Below are 15403 nucleotides of genomic sequence, written 5' to 3' on the forward strand. Positions count from 1 at the left end.
TTTTCGTCGTCCTGCTCTTACATTCGGTCTTGTTTTTCCGCCTTTCAGCGGTGACACCGCCAGCTGCCTGCACAATCCTCCTCACGAGGACGAAGCCCTCGGACGGGCGCTGCCCGGGACGCTGTTGTCGCTGGACGCGCAGTGTCGGCGTGATCGCGGGACGTCCGCCTGCTTCAAGGACGAGCGTGTCTGCGCGCAGCTCTTCTGCTTCGACTCGGCCAGCGGCTACTGCGTCGCCTATCGGCCCGCAGCCGAGGGATCATCCTGCGGAGACGGACAAGTATTACAAACGCAGTTCCTTTTTCTCGCACCGTGTTCGGCGCAAACGACCCTCGGCGAGACGTTCCGGGCGGATACTAACGATCGAATGTTTCTTTTCTTCTTTTCTTCCCTGTTTTTTTCTCCGTGGTTCTCACCGAATTCTCCTGCTGACATTCTTCTCCCTTCACCGAACGTCCGTTTTGCGTGTGTCCGTGCTTCATAATTACGTTGCGTTACTCTCGTTTGCTTGCGATCACGATTGTGTTGTCGAACCTACAAAAAAAAAAACAAACAAAAATACAAACTAAACCAAACAATTAACAACCCCACGACACTTCCCAATGCATGCAATCCCCCTTGCCGGTTCCGTAGCACTGTCTCGATGGTAGATGTGTTGCCGAACACGAGAACATTATTCCGGACTATTCGCAACATACTCCATCGTACACGCGCTACAATCAACAGTCTGTGAAGTACGTATGAACCAATGACCATCGCGTCTCGCATGCGTTTGCCATCCGTCTCTCCTACCACTGTCTCTCTCATACTCAAACCGTACACCTTACACAACACAAACACATCCCCGCGGAACGACACCACTAAGTAGCGTACAGCCCATCGTCTTGTGACGCAAGATCAAGTCGGAAATCCAATCGCCCCTGACTGAGAGAAAATGTCCGAAGCGAGCTTTCGTGCTCGATCGTCTGCTACATCCCACCGTTCATCACCGACAGATGTATGCAGTTCAGTTCCACTAGGATCTACACCTCATCCACCTCATAACCTCAATCCATTCCCTAACAAGCACATCCCCCCGACCCCTGTTGTGCACTAGTATTATAACTCAGTTACTACCATCGAAGTCAGTCTACCACTACCACACACATACACGCGAATCCCTTACACACGAACACGTCAAAGCTCATCCTCATCCTGGATTGATGAATATAAACCCCGATGGGGACGCCCAGTTGCCAGTGGAAAATGGATGAGAACGGACAAGATAGTCTGGAGGTCGGCAGTTATTGCGCTCCTTCTCAGCCCGAAGTATCCGAGGTCAACACTTATTCCGTCGTCCAGCACTACAAATACCACCACCACCACCACCACCACCACAACCATTCTATTGTAAATAGTGAACTCACCTTCACCATACAACCCCGTCTCTCCATGCTAATCCTATTTGCACGAAGGGTAAAAAACAACAACAACAACATATAGCAAAAATATGTGAACAAGCAACAAATTAAGCAAACAATATGTTAATCCCAAAAAAAAAACAACCAAGCAAACTGAGTTTTTAAACGCAAATTTAACGGATCAACGTTCTCTAGATATAACTACGACGACAAGTCAGATCAGCAGGAAGAATATTATGAACCGTCTAGCACGCCAACGACATCAACCACAACGACAACGACAGCCAGCACCACCACCACCACCACCACCACTACAACACCATCACCGCCGCCAGCGACATCGACGAGGAACTACTACCAGTACTTCCACCACAAGTCCACGAGTACATATCCCAATGAATACCATTCAGCTAAAAGCCCTAGCCCTAGCGATAATGGTAACGGTAATGGCAACCAATATCACTACAACAACAACAACAACAACAACTACGGCAACAACAATAACTACAATCACTACAACCCGACGACCAAGTCGACACCGTACAGTACGAAAACCACGACCAAGACACCGTACGTGTTCAGTAAATACACCTTCAGCACGACCAAAAGCCCAACGACTACCACGCACCGACCGTCCTGGAGCAACAACAATGGCAACCGTGAGGAAGACAATAGTAACGCACTGCACTACAACAACAACAACCACCAACACAACCAGCACCAGCAGCATCAACAGCAACAGCACCAGCAGTACGGTTACGGGTACGACGGTGGTGACGGTGGGGCTGACCCCTCGGGCGGGTATGACAATGCCGCTCCGACCACCACCACCACCACACGCAAACCGAAAGCCACCTACCATCCGGTGTTCGATGTGTACTTCAACCGGATCGCACAAGCGACCACACGCAATCCGTACAACTTTTCCTACTTTGCCAAGCGCACCACCACCAAGAGCCCGCCGAACTACGCACTCAATGGGAACTATCTCGGGGCGAACAGTCACCTCAGTGCCAATGTTGCCAACCGACCGGCGAGCCAGTCTGCTGTTAGCAGTAGCAGTAGCATCAGCAGTAGTAGTAGTAGTACTGGCACTAGCTCGGCCCGCACAGGACGCTACTACTGAACGCTTGGTGCAAACCGACAGTAATGGTGCACTTTTGTCTCTTTTATGGTGTTCCCCCCCTTTTTGGAATGCATGTGCCGTTTGTGGTTGTTGGGCTGGTTTGTGTATGCGTTCTCGGTGAGCCTTCCCGTGTGTGGGCGTTCCCGATCAGGATATGCACTACAACAACACCACTACACATCATCGGTGGTGGCAATTGTTTTATCTCTACACACAGCACACCACAGTTGATCAACAGTTTCACCGCAAACGAACGCATCGCCGCGGGCGTAAACATCCGTTTTAGGAGTGTATGACGCTTGTATGCACCTTGTATATTCGGTGTGCTTGTTGGGAGGGTTTTGTGTCGTTTGAATTTTCTATGTTTATTCCCTCTATATGCGATACCTCTCAGCTTGTGTGTTTCTTTTTCTTCTCTCTTGGTCTGTGCGTGTTTGTTTATTCGTGTGTTTTGCTCTTTTATTTCTTTATGTTTTTTTTTCTACTTTCGTGTATGTCTATTATAAATATCTGTGCTTTTGTGGTAAATATGCCACAACTCTTGTGAATTTTTTTGTCATATACAGCACAACTCCCCACTTTTTTTAATTTTTATTTGTGTCTATTTTAAACTGTATGTCCTTTTGTATGCACACAATACGATGCTACTTTCAATAGTTTGCCCTTTTTTATCATAATTTTCCAACTTCTTCATCCAATTGCTCCCTTCCGATCTTCTTGAAGCACAATCAATGAAAAAAAGCACTGAGCAATGTTTATTCCCCCCTGACTTTTTAAACGTCTTTCAAGGAGAATAGTTTAGTATTTGTTTTGCTCAAAAAAAGGCACTAATAATCAAATTTAATACATAAGGTAAGTTAGTTCGTTACAAGCTAAGGATGTAAACGCAAAAGTCTGCCCAATCGCACACAAATTAGACTGTGGTTCCATTTTGATGTTCATTTTTTCACTGATATCATCTACTGTTTCGCGTAGTAACGACCTAATGATAGCTAGATTTGTAAGTGAGTAAATTTGGCCGACGTTTGTTTTCTTTAAATAACATACACATCAATTTAAAAAAAAAGTGTATTCAAAGAGAGAGAAAAAAGAAGTATCACCGGAGCACATCCGTTGCAAAAGGTTCGTTTTTCGCTGGATTTCGAAAAATGTGTGGCCATTGCAATTGGCCAAAGCCTCTGATACAACATTAACCGTTTGGTAGCGTTGCGCAAGCTCTTCTGGAAGTACCACAGAACTTCCTATTCAATCCACAAAACCACCCCGTCACAACGTGTTGACACAAGACGACAAGACAGAAGAAAAAGTAATTCGCTTTGTCGGAAAAAAAATCAACCGCTTTAAAGAAAAACGTACCACCGTTTTGATGGACGTAGAACGTCACAAATGACCGAAAAAAGTACACTGATTGTAGGAAGCAGGAGGAGTTAAAAAGTATTACTATTCTCGTTGTGTCTGCACACGTCTGCAATCGCACCCAATTTCGAATCGGTAAGAATGCTTTTATTGTACCACACTCTGAAACCTCCACCACCTGCCCTCTTTCCTGTCGCTTCTCATTGTGCATGAGTAGCTCCGGCCGTCGGGGTCCTTCCGGTCCGAACGGTTGGACCAAGCGAGTATAGTGTTTGGGACTCTACTACTGTTTCTACTCTGGTTTCTTTCACCTGTACAACTCGTTTGTCATACATATGTAAACATTTGCACACACACACACATACACAGCCTGGCCCAGTTGAGTTTCCACTGTATATTCTACACACCGTTTGTGATGGTTTTCCGTTCTGAACGTAGGGGTTTTTTCTTTCGAGCACTACCCACTATCAGTAATTACATTTCCACTTTATCGTAGTGATTTATCGTCCCGGGCTACCAGAACAATTTCTCAATGTAAAATCCCACCGGTTTATACTGCCCCGTTCTGGGATCTGGGCTGGTACTGAACTTTCCTCAATCCTAATCGAACCCGATCACGGGAAGTTTGAACGTCTAGACGATCGCTCCAACTTACTGGAATCCCAGTAGCCATCGGAGTGTTTTGTTCCAATATGGCAACTTCTTTTCCTACTATCCCCTATGCGTACCTGTTACCACCTTCGGCATGGCAATGTTCTCTGGTCTATCCAACTAAAGCACCATCTGATAATGTTTCGAACTTTCTTGACCTTTCTTGAACTTACCCTGAATAGCGCACACCAGGACACTTACGTTTCTACTACTATTTGTTTTTGTTTTTCTACTCATCTATTTTTCACTACCTACCTTTACACGTCTACTACAAACTGCTCTACATCGCCAACGGACCCAAATGTAAACGATGTCGACTGTCTACTTTCTCTACCTATACTACTACTACTACTACTATTACTACTACCACTACAACTACTTAAGGCTGATGAATTGTTTCGACTATCCTACTGCCTACGTAGTGCAACTGGAACCCATTACCAAACCCCAAAAGACACCCAATCGTCCTCTCATATCAGCATCATTCCATTAGGATAGGAAGCTTTATCTCTGTATGGTTTAGCCGCGCTTCTCCCCCTCGCCCCTCCCCTCCCTGCTCTCCTTTCCTTCTTCACCCTTTTTCCACGTATGCAATCAATCTCTAGTGTTTAGAACCCAATCCAAAACAAAACACTCCTCCAGCGAAGGAGCCGCATGCCATTCAATCTACCCACCGGCTTGCACTTAACCAGTTGTATTAGTTGTAGCATAAGCTAGTATAAGTACGGTAAGCTCACGCTGTGAATATTTATTCCCGTAGTACGTAAGGAAATGTATGCATTGAACAGCCTGTGGAGCGATATTGCACTCAGTTGTATGTAAAAAGAAAATTTAAATATGCCAATGTCGAACATGCATGCTATAAACAATAGAAAGTAGGCCTAGCAAAATTGTACAAATAAAGGCGCTTATTAGGATGTAAGAACAAAATTAGTAGGTTTCTTGTATCGCCCAGTGTAGCTGTGCATGAAGATAGAATAATTGCAAGCATTGCATTCGAATTTGTAATCATTAAATTAAAAACACCTCTAATTTAGAGTGCTGAAAGTTAATATGATGATTTTAAATATGCATCGTAAAATTGGAAAACAAAATTTACAAAATACAAAATGCACTAAGCGCACACTCGCATTCTTTACTGCTCGAAGCACACTGGTGGCAAAACGGCCACAGCCGACACTGTAAAATATTCAGCTTCACAAGAACCGTCTTACCGTTCTCTTTCAGATACTATCGGATTCCCTAAGTCCTCGTACCGCAAGGTGCACCTGCAACCGTCGCTATATCTGATGGTTGGACGTAACAAAATTCGCCCCCATTATACCGCTCTCTAATCGGTGGTGTGGTGTTACTGGTCGCACTGGCGCCAGTGCCTATTTATGCCCTAGCCTGTATATTCCCGTACCACATTGCGCCTATGCTACGCCTATGCTATGCCGTATATCTTAAGTGCTGTAAAGAAATATTTATCTCTCAACCCCCGTGGTGCAACGGATGGATTCCAAATGGCCTCTCACTGCCACCCCGACAAGGTACTGTGTTCTCCCTTACGCACAGACAACCTGCACCGCACCGTACTACCGACAAGCGGGTAGCAATGAGCACTTGTACTACACGTAATTTGAATCCCCAGGTGTTAGAAATTCTATTGCATGATGAACGATTGCCAAAATTTATCACGAAAATAAATTCATGAAGATAACTTTTATGTTTAGCTTAGAAAGATAAGCAAATGTTGAAGAACAGTGCATGCGTTGTAAAGCACGAATGGCAATATGCTGTAAGTTGTAGATTTGCTTCTCCAATGTAACAAAGTTATATAGTTCGTAGCATGTAATGTTTAAGTTCCCAGTAGTATAGGCTATATTTATTCAACTGTTCACAACCAGGGATAAACAAACTTAACAAAACCCTTATTATCTTTTTACATAATTTAATTCAAAACTCTAAGATTAATACAAACATTTTTCAAACATATATCAACATCACCTACACTTCATACACAGCTACATGCTCATGAGCATGTTCTAGGACACACCGAGCAGTACATCCCGTTTTTGTGATGGTTTTCTCGCATTTGCATTATGTTATTCACCCTTTACTCTGTTTTATACACCACGCTGCTGTATAAAATGAGCGTTTTATGTTTTGAGCGCCCGAACATTATTGAAAACGGCCAACCCGACAGTCATCTCATACACATCACTTGTACATCACACCTTCGACACCCTTTATGTACCTGCAGTAGCATAGTATCGCCTTTATTTCATGTATTATTTTACGCTCGCCTGATACACGCATTATTGCGCCTTCTAGAAGTCTAACCAAGAAGCCAACAGACAGCGAAAAGTTAAAAAAAAAAACACCACCACCCCCTTTTAAACACCACACACCGGACGCGAACGGGGCCGTTTTACTAATCGTATTTTTGTTTTCCTTCATTTTACGCCACGTAATCGTCGTGCACAACAATCGTGCAGCTTTGGATGATGAGGACAAGCGATACAAAAACTTTATGAATGCCATCAAACGGAAGCGATTACAACATCTGAAGGAGCAGCTACAGCTACAGCAGCAGCAGCAAGAACTCATCACCAACCAGCAGTAGCAGTAGTAGTGGCATAGACCATATGATGGCCGGTGCTTTTGCTGGTGAGAAGGAGGCCGAGATGGACAACCGTTCGAAGGCGACCCTTCGCTACTATTATGTGTGCGTGTGTTCAATTTTTGTGTAGCCATTAAGGGAAGGATTTTTGTTAGTACTTACCATGTGTTCGAAACCCATCGTCAACTCAACGAGAAAAACAAAACAGTTCACTACACTACAAGGTCTCACCGCGATACGAGCAAGCCGCGTAGGATAAGCAATACTTTCTCGTGCGTCCCGAAACCACTTCCAACGCAACGACTCCTTTCGGAAAAAAGACAACCCTTGCGAAGGGTAATGTACTCGAAATTCGTTTTCAAACAGTCAGGTTCGAATAGCATTTTGGCCATCGCAAAATATGTTCATATTGTAGAATTTCCCTCAAGAAAATTACTTATGTGCTGCCAAAAGGAAGCTCGTTTAGGACATCACACCAACAAACAACTGCCCATCATAGTAATCCTTTCTTTAGCGTCATGGCAATCGTTTGATCTTTCATCAACTGCATGGACAACGATGACATTTCTGTTGTTAAAATCGTTAGCTAAGCCTACTTTAAACTGCAAGCCCGGCGGGGTGCGACTGCGAAGAAAAGAAGCAAGCAAAAACAATCTTCCGACATTCATGCAACAGCCACACACATACCCTACGACATAATACTGCTTGTCTGTTCAATGTAAATAGTTAGAGCACTAGGATCTGTTTATTATTATTCGTTTTAGTGCAAGGCGCGACGTACACATCATACCGTTATATTAGTGTCACTTTCGCGTGATGCCGGTTAGGAAGCGATCGTAACAAAACACAAACACAAAAAAAACAGATGAAAACAAATCGTTGAGCGAATGTTCTGTTTTTTTTTTTCTTTTCTTTTCTTAGTTTGCCTCGTTAGTTAACGAGTACTTGAATTGGATGTAAAACGTTAACAGTAAGTCAATAATTCCCCACGATTTAGGTAGCGAACGAAAACAAAACATTACAAAACAAACACACAAAACTCAAATGCATACGAGCAGAAGAGGTAGTTGAACACCCGGAAGCCCGGTTTTAAAAATAAGGGTTGACCAAGTAGGGCCACACACACACAAGGCACCGTTGAGTAGAGTTTTAATTTATTCGATCTAAGTTATGCAGTAAATGCCCGACGGCAGCTTCATTTTTTTTCTTGATTCCGATTTGCGCTGCAAGCGCGTTGTAAGCGACATCGTTGATTCGAAACTGCGTTGCAGACAAATAGGGTTAGGGTAGGCCTCCACGACAGACGTTTAGTGTTTAGTGAGTAAACTAAGCGAATGTGGGCGAATAATTTAGAATTTAGAAATTAACTGATAGGCAGCTCTATTTTAAGGCACGTGCCTTACACTGCGATGTAATTGAGGATAAAGGACAAAATCACAGCGATCAATAGTAGTGGGAGCGCATGTGACGATGATTATGATTGCAATCGCAATGCTGAAGAGGATGAATGTATTTCGTTTATATATTTTGTAAAAAAAAAAAAACAGGCGCATCTGAATAAAAACAAAAACAATTAGGAATTCGAAATAGTTAGTTCTTTTTTCTCACATGATGTTATTATATGTTTTTGTCTCAATCAAAACGCTTACCTTGGTATCACACGCTGATGATGGAGGCGCATGGTATTTGTGTCTTCGATAAAACCCTACAACAGTCAACGTTGCTTGTTTACAGCATTTCTCCTCTCAACACAAGAGCCAATATACTATTATTTGGCCAGCATATCGACTCTATTTATCACCGTTGTAGATTGTAAACAGTGCAGAAATTGAGAATTTATATGGACATAAATACGTGTGGTGAATTGTATTGTATGTTGTGCTTCGTTGAGTTTTGTTAAAAAAAAACACATGTTCTTGCTACATGTACGTAAACGTTGAGACACGAAACACGTTGAGATGAGAAACACTGTATATTTAAAACGAGCCATCCGAGACACAACTCATTTACTGCGTGTTGCATACCTGCAGGGTAAAATAACATCGCACCGAATTCAGGTCGGAAAACAAAATGGAACTGTATCATTCGCGTTGATCTTGTAATATTACAACCGTGGATCATCCTGAAAGTGTTTTTCATCTAAACGAAACACACTTTAGTTTTTGGGTAAAAACGTCCTTCGACCATCAACTGCAACTGTTTGATGTTTTAATGTTGTTTTAATTAAATTTTCATAATCGTGAAAACAGGTGAATCATTTGAAAACAGTTAATTATTGCTTTTAAGATTTAGAACAAAATACTTTTGAATACCGTTCGGCGTGTTCGTTCAGCACGACGTATTCAATCTTTCCCGAACCCCGTAAAGATACATGAAAAGGATGCATCTTGGGAAAACGGGTAGCACTTCCAACAAAACACCAAAACAAAAATCCATTGATAGCAAACTTTGCGTGCGATAGTAGTGCGTAATGGAACCTGTTACTCTGTCCGGTACAGACCGATTTCGATCCTTACTTACGGCGAGCAAGCAAACAAGCTGGTAAGTACTTTCAATGTTTCTCTCTTTACCTTATCCACCGTACGTTGCTAGCATTGAAAACCTTCCTGAACATTCGCGGGAGTCTTTTGTGCGCGCCTCGAAGGCAGTTGCGCCGCGAAGGCGTACATTCAGTTGGTGGCGCAGCATACACCAGCGAAACGATGCACGCACACGCACACATCCCCCCGGCGAAGGTGCTCTATTGTAAGCGACAATCAATAGTCATCAAGTGGAATTGCTTCTTCTCCGCTTCTGCAGTGAGTGAGAGTGAGCAATGGCTGCAACCTTCACTTTCCTCGAGGCCTCCCTCCCTTCCGCCCCTCAACCGTGTGCACCATTTCTCTAGTTATCCTCTCGATGCTTGTCTGTGCGGCGGTTTCACACGTGGCGCGAGTTGTTGGGCGAGATAAAATGATGGCGATGGCTACAGCGAAGGCAATGAGCTGTGATCATGGCCCGCGTGCTTCACACATGCAATTAACCGTCGATCGAGAAGATTCATCTGTCCGTCCACAAAAAAAAAAAAAAACAAGTATAATAATACAAAAATTACCCCAAACAATCGCGAGCAACAACCATCATCGAGTGAAAAACAGTGGACACATGTTTATGCCTATGCTATTCTTTTTAGGTATAGCCAATGATTTAAACTTTTACGATTTCAATGTCATAATTACTGTTTATGATTTGTTCTGTTTTAAGAACAATTTAATTAGAGACAGCATAGATATTTTTCGAAATATTTTGTGGTGTTAAGGTTGTTACATCGAGTATAAAGTTATTTATGAGTTTTTATAATTTATATTTTTAAATTAATGAATAACGCTTATGCTTCCATATTGTTTATCATATAACTTTCGTATGCATCCATCTAACATAGTTCCCTACTTGTGTTTCAAAGATTTCTAGCTGAAATGGTGTAGTACAAAATTTCATCCCTCCCTCCCTTCCGATGCGCATCCATATTTTCTCCCACAGTGTGTCGTCCCTTCCCGTCGAAATCCGTCCCCTCACAACCTTCACGCACCGCACGTGCAGGACTTATCCCGTAATGTTTTAATTACTGGCGACCTTCTTCTGCGGTTCAGTTGCTGCCGACTGTTCCCGCGCCCACCTGCGCTGGCCCAGGCGTCCATCCAGTCTTTCCGAAAACCAACAACGCGCCGCCTGCCTGCCTGGTGCGCGCCTCTCGATACCGTATTGTTTGCGATCGCTCAAAAACCGGCACCAGCGACACCCGGGACCGCAAAGAAACGCTTTTCTCCGGCGGTGGGGAAGGGAAACCCGAGGCAGGCAGCTCGGACAGTGAGCGGTACGGATTTCGATGGCGTTTGAATATTACCCAATGCACACTCTTGTGGCCGCTTGCAGGGGAGCAGAAGGTGGTGGACTTTTAAATGCTCGTTTCGAGTAATTTTCTGGCAAACAAACATCATCCGTTCGAGCGGACAATTTTTGGCTGGGATAGCTTGCGTTGCGTTCCAATGTTGGTATTGGGCTTCAAATTCAGGAATTTCAATAACAGTTTCTTTCCATCATTTTCGTCATGTGGCAGGGCAGAGATAAAATTTAACAACTTATGAATTTGAAACAAGTTAGATATAAAAACTGTAAGAAAATTTATTAATATTATTTCATATGAAAACTATACCAGTTTGTACACAATACGTAAAAAATTATTTAGAGAATATGGAACAGTCCATCCAACTATTACCAAATGTTTTTACTGGACTCCCGAAAAAGATTAATATTTAACACAATGAAAAAAAGAAAAAAATCCCGAAAAAGATTAATGTAAACAAGAGATAGGGTTACGGTACCAATAGTGGTGCACTTAGTAATGTAACTAACAATATGATGTAATGTAAAAGTGTTAAGAACACAATATTTTACATATTTGTACCAATTATGATCGAAACACTTTTCTTGTGGAAGGTAGTTCTAGTTGTGGTATCGTGTTCCTATAGTGGTGGTAGTACTTGGTAATGACTGACTATATTTTGACTGTGACTTATTTTTGAAGCAAAACAGAATGCTTCCCAGCCAAAATATTCATAGGCCAATCCATTATCTTAGTCATAAACCAATGCATTGGCCTTATAGACGTCTTACAAACCAATGCATTTTTCAGTTATTTATACCCTTGAGTAAATCATGGCATACCTGATTAATTCTTAAGAAATCCAGTATATTAGTACAATCTGTTTGGATAACATTAATTTTGGAGCCTTAATTGATTACGGAATGGGTAGGTTTATCTTTTAAACACTGCGCAGAAGATCAAAGAACATTTCATAAAAGAACAATTTAGAATTTTATTCCACTACATCCACTATTGGTACTAGTAGCATCACTATAGGTGCACTTACCCTACTTGAAATTACGTAATTTTATACAAAGACCGCTTATTTTTTTCTTGTAATAAAGTTAAGTAAATTTTACTGGAACAACTTGCGCTAAACAATGAATATCGATTGATTTTGTAACGACCTAACGTTTAATTCACACCCCGCTTGATTGAATGTTACGGCTAGCGACGCATTTCGCGATCATATTTGATCATTCCCAGCTACAAAGAATGAAACGGTGTGCAGTTCATTCTACAACCACCCCCATAACCAATAGATAATCTACAAATCTATTGTCTACAAAACCGTTGGCTGTGCGAATGCTGCTTAATGATACGGTAGTGCGGCAGTAGCGCAAAACAAACTCAAGGAAATGCGTGTCGCGGATACGAAAACATGGTTTGATTTTTAAACGATACCACCACGTGACCTTTACAATTTGCTTGTAGATTCATTGAAAGATTTGTAAACGTCTGCTTTTTCCTGAAACCGTTCACGCAGCGTTCTATTTGTAATCCCACCCGGCCGTGACTTCTCCGTTGCATGCAATGGCGGTTTTTGCTGGTCCGGTGCTTCCGAGGTACCGGACGTCCCGTGAGGTTCTTTCCCGCACGAAGTGTTCAGTTGAATTGGCACAGCTGCGCTAATATGCACAGATTGGGAGTCCAACGGCGGGGATCGTACGATTCGTCCGCGGTTATTGTCCCCGCCAGGAAATCAAATACAGCCCGGGAACAGTACAGTTCTGGGAACCCCAAAATTCTCACAAACTCCAATATTTGGCGCCGATCAATATTGATCCAGCTGCAGACGTTGGTGGATTAAAAGTGTCCACCCACTTCCTTCTGTTTGTCGATCGCTCTGAATAATATTCGTACTGTTTGATTATTTAATTTGAAATTCCCGTCAAGAAAATCCGATGACTCAAACAACACTTTGAATCGGTCCCTTTATCGTCTTCCACGTGAGAGGTACTCAGTACCCGTAAACAAAACGAACCGAATCTGGGCGATCAGGAACTTGTCCACTATATGACCTTGCTTTCGTTTTTTATGCAACCCGTTTTGTGCGGTTTTAACCCCAAATATATACGACCGTATACTCGCGTACGTTTTGTAACCTTTTGAAATTAATATGTTTGATTTCTAGAGGACCCAGCTTCTAGAAAAAACTTAAGTTCCTACACGTGAACTGTTCCTGCGATATGAAAAACAATTGGGTATGCTTGAATTAATGCAAATTAACCGTTTGTTGGTGTAAAATGTATGTGCAAAATTTTTACATTAAAGGATATTTCTACTTTTTTTACATTTTATGGGTTTTTCCCGTTGACAGAATTCTTGAACTACCCGTCCAATGACACAACATACACGGCTATGCTGCGATCGTATGACACCGTAGAGATTTTTTTCGTAAACGTTAAGGGGTTAATGTTTTCCCCCTCACAGCCCAATGTAATCAACAAAATAAAAACTTCAGAGGAACAAGCCGTATCAATTGAACGAAAACGGAAAGGATAAATGAACTGGTGAGGGTAAATGCAATTGCAAGATGTACATAAAAGGCGATATAAAAAGAAGTGCAGGGCTTGCAAAGAAAGGAAGATTCTGGACGTTCCTTCGGGGCTTTGCGAACTGTTCATTACTATATCCCTGATGTTTCAATATACGGTGGAAAATAAAATGACGGTGCTCTCTTAGCTCGATATCGTTGCGTTTAGTAATTCTTGGTTATTTTTTCTGATACCTAACACAATAACCTTTCCAGTGCTGTCGAATTCATCTAAACACTAAGAAATAATTTACTGCAAAAGTTCGTCATGCACCCTATATACGGGGTATAAGTCTCCACCTTAGTAAGCATAATAAAGTACGACTTTAATTTTCGTTTTATCAATCATTCGGTTTAAAAAATAATATAAGCGCACTGTTATCCAATTTTACTTCATTATAAGTTTAAAAATGTTACAAAATTAATATAGAAAAGATATACTTATATTCTTAGCATACTTTAGCTTTCTTGTTCCACCGCTTACTGATGATGACAGAAATGTACAATTATGAAGAAGAGTCATTTCGTTACTATAGAATTCTAATGGAAAATGAAAAGAAAGTACAACCCAAAACTAATGAAAAACACTAATTAAATGAATAATTAAAAACTGTTGAAATATTGAAACAAACACATTCTATGGGTGATTCCTGTGCAAAGTTTGCGGTAGTTTTTTGTCCAACGGTGAAGACCCAATAAAAAAATGTTCTTCGTCTTTTTTGCAGATGTCTTACCAACATTGCTCGATATCGCCAGCAACAAGCACCAGTTCGCGCATTAGCACAAACATTATGTAACCTCAGGTGCCCTCTTCACATGAACCCACGGGTGAGAGAGAGAGAGCCTATAGGCTCCGGTATACCGAATACCGACCTAAAGTGGGGTGAGCAGAGAATCAGAGTCTTCAGAAGAAAAAAAATTAAGCGAAGTGAGTGAAGCGGACATAAGAAAACAAAATTATAAGTCCAGTATGGTCCAGCTGAGCCCGTGACCTGGCGAGGCTGCGTCGTATGCCTGCAACTACAACAGTTGATGCTCCCCTTGCGTTATGCTCGGTACCGGTACCAGCTGCCCCGAGTGTCCCCATATACGTACGGTCGCTTACGACGCGCTCTCCCGTCCGATCGATCGAGCTCAGCTTCCATTCAACATAAAATATCACACCATCACACCGCAGCTCACCGTTCGCCCGATGTAAACTGGACACTTCACACACTCCTCGTCTTTTCTCTGGCACACGCTCACGAGGCGCAAGTCCTGCACAACGTACGTTGTCTTCAACCACGGTGTATGGCTTTCGCTTTGAAGGGGCGTGTGCGTCCTGTAAACTAAAAGAGCAACGCGCAAATATTGGCCCATATTCCGGTGCCTCGAGCCAGTGGGGATGGGTTTACCGTGAACGGATTTTCCCTGTGCAACAGAATCCTTGGATATACAACAAAATAAAAATATATTTTTAAAGAAATTTTCGCTGAATCAACTTCTTAATTTGGTCATTATTCTCCCTAAATTAAATAGAACGAATATTGATGTGGTGGTTCGTTACTTGATTGGCTGTTGAAGTCTTTCTTGTTAAAATCGCTGCCTAATCATGTCGGATGGGTTTAGTCAAATGGAAATTAAAACGAAATTGGTTTTAAACATACATCTAACATCCGGTGTTTCATCCCTTATGCTTTATAGTACTTAGTTCGGTCAGTCAACTGTCAAAATGTGTGAAAATGTGTTTGTAACCAATTTGTAACCAATTGTGCACCTGGTATTGAGTGCGAGCGTACGGAAAATAGTTGTTTGTTATGATGTATAATGTTTGTTGATAAGATTT

At 42.2% G+C, this 15403-nt stretch overlaps 1 protein-coding gene across 2 annotated transcripts in view; it reads left to right on the forward strand.

The window, feature by feature from the left end:
• The window catches only part of LOC131271518 (A disintegrin and metalloproteinase with thrombospondin motifs like), a 93939-nt gene extending 85236 nt beyond the window's left edge, over window positions 1–8703 (forward strand). The window contains exons 12-15 of one of the 2 annotated variants that reach the window (XM_058272968.1): window positions 49–280; window positions 634–734; window positions 1596–1783; window positions 7014–8703. In XM_058272968.1, coding sequence (XP_058128951.1) covers window positions 49–280; window positions 634–734; window positions 1596–1783; window positions 7014–7141 — 649 coding nt within the window. In that variant the 3' untranslated portion in view covers window positions 7142–8703. The remainder of the gene's footprint in view (window positions 1–48; window positions 281–633; window positions 735–1595; window positions 1784–7013) is intronic. The other variant, XM_058272969.1, reaches the window with a different exon arrangement.
• Window positions 8704–15403: the final 6700 nt, after the last annotated feature.

This window comes from Anopheles coustani, chromosome 3, assembly GCF_943734705.1.
Source record: "Anopheles coustani chromosome 3, idAnoCousDA_361_x.2, whole genome shotgun sequence".
NCBI lineage: Eukaryota > Metazoa > Arthropoda > Insecta > Diptera > Culicidae > Anopheles > Anopheles coustani.